This window comes from Scleropages formosus, chromosome 8, assembly GCF_900964775.1.
Source record: "Scleropages formosus chromosome 8, fSclFor1.1, whole genome shotgun sequence".
NCBI classification, from domain to species: Eukaryota; Metazoa; Chordata; class Actinopteri; order Osteoglossiformes; family Osteoglossidae; genus Scleropages; species Scleropages formosus.
In genome coordinates, this window is record NC_041813.1 from 25,712,427 (window position 1) to 25,718,999 (window position 6,573).

General features: G+C 40.2%; 1 protein-coding gene across 1 annotated transcript; it reads right to left on the reverse strand.

The window, feature by feature from the left end:
* Positions 1-145: 145 nt before the first annotated feature.
* On the reverse strand, positions 146-5,596 carry smx5. Its single transcript, XM_018757237.1, has 5 exons — positions 5,539-5,596; positions 5,011-5,078; positions 3,770-3,800; positions 3,608-3,667; positions 146-1,380 (listed from the first exon to the last, which is right to left on the reverse strand). Exons 1-5 carry the CDS (start codon positions 5,539-5,541, stop codon positions 1,255-1,257), a joined length of 288 nt encoding a protein of 95 aa, XP_018612753.1. The 5' UTR covers positions 5,542-5,596; the 3' UTR covers positions 146-1,254.
* Positions 5,597-6,573: the final 977 nt, after the last annotated feature.

The window sequence follows — 6,573 nt, forward strand, 5'->3', positions numbered from 1 at the left end:
GTGTGCATCTATGATAAAGTTCGAAGTTTAAGAAAGGTTAATCATGGTTGACTAAATCCTCACCTATAATTGTATATGATACTAGGTATATTATTAGTCAATCAAAAGAGAATCCAAAATAAAATGACCACACAAGTCCCAGTGATGAGTTTAACATTTTATGAGCCATCCCAATTTGAGAAATTGTGAACTGCTCTTTCTGCATCCGTGAAATGTGAGAAGGGGGTTTACAAAACATCTTTTAAATTCTAACTACAACAAAACTACCATTATATCAAAATAACAAAAACATAAGTATATTTTATGATAAATAAAACCTTTTGAAAGCACACATCTTGTTTATCTAAAGAGTCCACAAAATTGTACATGGCTAATTCATATTTTTAAAGGATGCCCTATTCCATATGCAAATGTTTTAGGAAGAACGGATTGCACCTTGTGTATGTACAGGTTGTGGAGCGAAAAGTAAGCTGAAAGAAACTGCCTGGGAAAGACTGGAAGTAAAGAAGAAGAGTTACATCATCAATAGTATGAAAATATTTTCCAAAACCAAGTAACTCTGCCTGCTCCACATTAGAGAAAATAGTCACAACATAAATATTACAGTTGAAAAGAACTCCCTGGTTTCTTTTGCACTTCGATTTGCATTATTCAGGCCAATTTTTTCGTGCCTTTGAGCAAATTTGCGTGTTGATTTTCTGTACTGAGATGGTGGCCCGTTTTAAGCTTCTAATTATAGCTCCCCATATTGATAAAGAATCTGTTCGTACTGGTGTTTTATACCATGGTTTATCCTCAAAATGCTGATGCCAAATAAAGATATCCAAGTTTATTTCTCATTTAAAGGTTTTAAAAAAAAAAAATTACAAATTAAACCCACAGTTGACACTTGATACCAAAATAGGGGACACTATTCAATGTAAGACAAGAATAAGTACATGATAAATGTATGAAATGCTGACCCATCCAGCTTCATGTTTGGAGGTAGCTTTTAGGCTTCCATCTTGCCAGACAAAGTAAAGGTATTAAAATTCAAACCTAATTTGCCAGTACACAAACCTAACAGGATGAATATTTTGAGACTGCAGCCATCTGGAAAGAATTTCGAGACTACAGAAAGTGGGAAATTAAATCCAATATAACACCACCGATTACAATAACAAAATAACAAATTAAGCGTGTAATAGACCCATTTTACGATCCGTGGCCTTCAAACGGTGACAATAACCCAGGACCATCCGAGCCCAAGAAGAATCATTGCTTCTGCTGCATGGCCTCCTTGCGCGCAGCATCTTGCAGCAGCTGTGTATCCACCTCATCAGCAGGAAGTTGGACGTACCGCACCACCGACCCACGGATGAAGCAGTTCTTCACAGACAACTACAGAGAACAAATGCCAGGACAGCTTGAGAATAAATAGACCTAAAACATCACTGTCCCTCACACAAAGTTTTAGGGTCACTCACAGATGGCAGAAAATTACAAAAAATGAGTTATGTCCCAAATTACACAAAATAAATGGACACCTGCTTTAATTTTAAGACCAAGGAAAGCTATACATCTACTTCTTCATACAGGAAAGGTCTCCCGCATCATACGGACAAGACAATTTCACCAAGTAGCAGAGCGCGCCTTCTTCACAGTACAGAAGGTCTCTAAAGTACAGGAATAGGAAATCGGTCACACAGATTAAATACGAAGTGCTGTGGAAAAGTATTTGCCCCTATCCATTTGTCTGTTTCTGCAGCATTTTGACATTAAATCTGATCAGACTTTTTCCATCAGTTTGAGCAGTGTACGAATGACACCTGAAAGAGAAAAGTGATTTTATCTCATTTCCACAGTATGGAAGAAATCAATCATAGGTATGAAAAGGTAATGACTCCATCACAGTCAGTAACTGGTTGCACCATCTGTAGCTATAATGACTGTAACTGAATGCTTCCAAAAGGTGTTGATCATGGTGTCACATCCCTGTGCTGGAATTCTGGCACAGTGCTCCATTCAGAAGTGCCTTAGTTCAGCAACATTTGCAGCTATGCAGAGTGCTCTCATTTTTTGTAGTCTCACTCAAAACACAACTAACGTTTTCCTATTATTTTTTAAAATGTATGCTTTGCTAATCTACATTTATATAAACACAACACACCATCACCAACAGGAATGAAAGTTGGTTGCATTTAGATTTTTTTAAACACGTTTCAGTTTCGACAATGATTGAGAAACTTCAGTAACATGATCAGAAAATAAGAGGGGCTATAACATTAAAACTACAAAGCTATCCACTCTACCCATCAAGAAGATGTTTGTAAAAGACTATGTATTCTAAGTTGTTTTGGAGAAAATCATCTGCTACATAAATGTGACCATGTAACCGGAATGCTGCTGGTTCAAGCTTTTCTGAGCTACTGCACCGCTTCAAATTCAGTGAGAAATTTTCACAAACGAATGGTCTACTCTAGCAGGAAGAAAATTAAAGTAGAAGCTTACATTTATTCATTTAGCAGACACTTTTCTCCAAAGCAACGTACGTCAGAAGTTTATGAAATTCAGTCTTTAACTATGATTTCCGACATTAGATCAACAACAGCAAGTACTGCACTTAAGACTTGGAAGCATTTATCTGAATGGAATATGAAGGGAAACAAAAGTTATCTTTCAGAATAAAGAATTTAGCTACCATCTGCATTACAGTTAAACAGAAAGTGGTTATTACTACTATAATACTATAGAACACTTGTTCAAAGAAACAGTTTGTGTTTTCGTAATGCTGGATTCTTCATTGAGAAATTCAGGATAAATTCGGGTTAAATAAGAGAGCAGGCCCCCTGTGGGACTGGAAAAACTGCAACCTAGACTATCACATGCTAACAACGGAGATGTAATTTATCCTTGGTACATTTTCAAATAAGAACACAAACGAAAGTGAATTAAGGACACACATCCTGGGAAAAAAAAGACGGAGAACATGGTGTCCATTTTTAATAATGCTCACCATACCACACTTTGGTAGCTCCACCTTCAAGTGGCACACTCATTCTCATTTAATCCTGTCAGCTCATTTATGCAGTAGTCATACCCCAAGACACACTCATTCGGGCTAGGAACATTCGACTTGCCAAGGATTTTCATTTAATAGTCCGTCTTACGAGGCATTTATTCAGATTAACAAGGACCAAATTTAGGATTTCACACACCTCCCAAAAGGTACATGGTGCAAGACCAGAGCAACTATGCAGACTTCAGCTATAGTTTAACTGATACTACGTTAAATTCTCACCCCTTGTTTGCTTAGTTCATCCGTTATGTCAGTAGTCATGTCCCATGCACAGTAATCATGATAACACTTGTGAATACAAATTGCTGTTAATGAAATCATTTTTGTTGAATGTAAAACACAATGTTATATTCAGCTTTTAAAAAGGATTTTTACACAGCAGGGTAACTGTAGTTTCAGTTCACATTGAGTGTCATGATAAAGGGAATTTGAACCTGGGACTTTCAACTTGGTTGAGTGTTTAAGGCTGTTGCTTTTCATCCACAGTTCACTAGGGCACATTTAAGCAAGTTCATTTGGTTATATTGTATGCGTCATAGCAGTACTCACCATGTGTGGATACTTTTCAGGATCTGTCACGCTTATGTCTGTAAGTTTGATATTCAGGTACTGTGGTACAGGGGAGGGAAAAAAAAAAATAAATAAATGTTCTTGAAAACGACTCCAAAAAAGTTCAAGCGCACATGGGAACAAACAGTAAAACCACTGTACCTGATCAACTGAATGGAGCGTCCCACAGATGCTAGGGGGAGAAAATATAAAAAAAAAGAAAATTACCACCGGTAACAGTTTAAAGATTTGCAAATGTAATTTTGAATAAAAGCTAAAAAACAAAATGTATTAAAATATCAACTCAAAGTGCTATCAAACAGTAAATCTCTGCTTTATTATTTATATACATTATACACATACACTTACCCAGCTGAGAACTTTGCCCAAGGTGACTTGGAGCATTAGACATTCAACATTTCAGTGATTTATCCATTTATACAGCAACACATGCTGTGTCAACTCATGATCGGGGTTTTACAGGAGGAGCAAAATTTCAACCAGCACCCTCTGGACTGCAAGGCAACACACCCTGCTGCTCTGGTGTTTTTACATCTGAGCTGCTGACATCAACAGCACATTAACAGATTTAGCAGCAGGTTTTCTCCAAAGCCACATAACAATGGAGAAGTACATGCAAGTGGAAGCAGCCAAGTGCACACAATTCTCAAAGTCGTCTCTTAGTTCAACACCCCTGTTTTCAACAGCACAGAGAAGTCTCAGTCCAACTTCAGCAGGGGGCCGACAAGATAATACATTCCTAACCAGAACACCGCCTACTGAACTGCCTTAACTTACATTTATTCATTTAGCAGACACTTTTCCCCAAAGTGACGTACATCTCAGAGGAAATACAATTTGCACATTACATTAGGAGAAAGGGAGACATAGCTCCAAATACACGATTCTTAAAGTAAACCTAGTTTGGTTTTCCACTTCATGCCCCAATGTTCATTGCACGAGAAGGACAAACAAATCCTGATCATCCTCCTACATACATTTTTCTTAAAAAAAAAAAGAAATAGGCACACAAACATTTACATACAATGCAGGAGAAGCAGCTGTGAAAAGGCTTGATCATAAAGTCACGGTGCATGAACATTTACACATGAGATGTAGAGATCTTGGGCGAAGTGAGTCCGAAAAGGTGAGTGTTCAGATCATTCTTGAATGGAAACAGAGTTTCAGCAGTTCTGGGGGGGGGTTGGTCCACCACAACAGAGCCAGAACCGAGAATCTTTATGCTTTACTTTTTATAAAGCGGGACCACCAAACGAGCAGAGTCGTAGACGAGCAAAGCCTAAGGGTCCGAGTCTAGTGGGGTGTAGCGGTTCATCAAGACATAGTAGGAGCAGTGATGCAACTTAGCTTTATTGCTGCATTATACAGCGGGTTTTCCTCACCTCAGGTCATTTTTTAGCTCCACGACCACGTCTTTCCCCACCAAGGACTTGAAGAAGGAGTAAAACAACTGTGTGGAGGGAGGGGAAAAACAAGCAGAGTGATGAGAATTGCGACACTGACTGTCAGTCAGTCTGCGCGCGCAAACACGTATGATAGACGTCATACTCTTTTCGGAGCTATTTGCCGGCGACGTGTTTTGTGTCTCACTCTAGATTCTGAGGAGAAAACTGGCACGAAAACCAATATTAGTAATTTATTCCACTTCTTTCACACACTCCGGGGTCACTTATTTAACTGAGCAGCGCACAGTGAGTAACCGAGAGAGCTAGTAAGTTAGTACTAGTAGTAGTAGCTAGACGACGAGACGATACCGCCTCAGGCGCCCCAAGTGCACTGGTTCGCCACTGTTATACTTTCTTCTACGGCAAAGTCACCCGTTGTATATGGGTGACTTCCACAATAATAAAGCTTTTAACAGCTAACCAAAACATCGGACTTCGTTATAACGCGAAAGTGGACACACTCACCATTTTCGCACAAGCTCCGCCACCACCACCCGCGAGTGGTAACCGCGCAATCCGCTGCCGTTCATTGGCGAGCTTTTCGTTGCGTCATATGTGTGCGACAAACGGACGCGCTTCCACGCGATTGGGTGAAATTGAAGGCGCGCGCCATGGCGGCGGGCGAACGCTCACAGATGGTTTTGCGCGCTTCTTAAAAGTGTGTCTTCAATTTTTGCGTGTCCGTGGAAAAAGTATGTCAGCGGTCAAACACTTTGCCACTTTGGTTAAGTAGTTTGCCGGCCTCACGAAGATGGTACTGTTTGGAGTACGATAATGATAATAATATCATATAATTATATATATAAGAACATATGCGCCTGAAAAATGCATTAATTATTAATTATTCATAAGAACGAATAAGCAGTTAAACCCCCAATAAACACTACAGTTTTATATGCAACTGTCAAGCAGTGTTGTGGGAAAGGCACGCATCAGTAATGTTACTGCTCTCCAGCAGGTGGCGCTGTCTGTCCGGACATGGTGACAAGGCGGGAATCACGACACCGTTTGGGTGGCCAGGCCCCCCCCCCCGCCTTTTTCTAATTCGTTTAGCTTAGCGACTTACAATGCTAGGTTTGTACACTAAATGTCTAATAATTAATTAATAATTAACATGGTTGATCAGTTTTACTGTATCACTTCCAGGTGAGTCAGAGGTGGGATTCGAACCCATGTCCTTCGAGTCCAGCAGCAGCTCTAGTCGCTACGCCCCCTGGTGGAGTCCGCTGTGATTGCTGCGGAGTATTACACCGGCATGCTCCAGCATGTGCGCGGGCAGCGACCCCGCTCGGGACAAGCGGCTGTTGGCAATGGTTGGTTGGTCGTGTGTGTTTTCATCAGCTGCCCTGTGAAAGGGTTTTTGTCAGTGAGCTCTTCCCCTTTTCTGATGCCCTTTTTTTCCTTCGCAGACACATGCAGTCATGATTATCTGGCACTTCCCCTTAGCACTTTAAATAATTCTGCCATTTTTGCGATCGATGCACCTGCAGCTTGGCCTTT

Excerpts from the sequence above, each read along its gene's own strand:
- smx5 (XM_018757237.1), bottom strand. Across the intron at positions 3,668-3,769 it reads CGCTCCATTCAGTTGATCAG|TACCTGAATATCAAACTTAC; the intron begins GTACAGTGGTTT and ends CCTGTACCACAG. Across the intron at positions 1,381-3,607 it reads CTGAAAAGTATCCACACATG|TTGTCTGTGAAGAACTGCTT; the intron begins GTGAGTACTGCT and ends TGTTCTCTGTAG.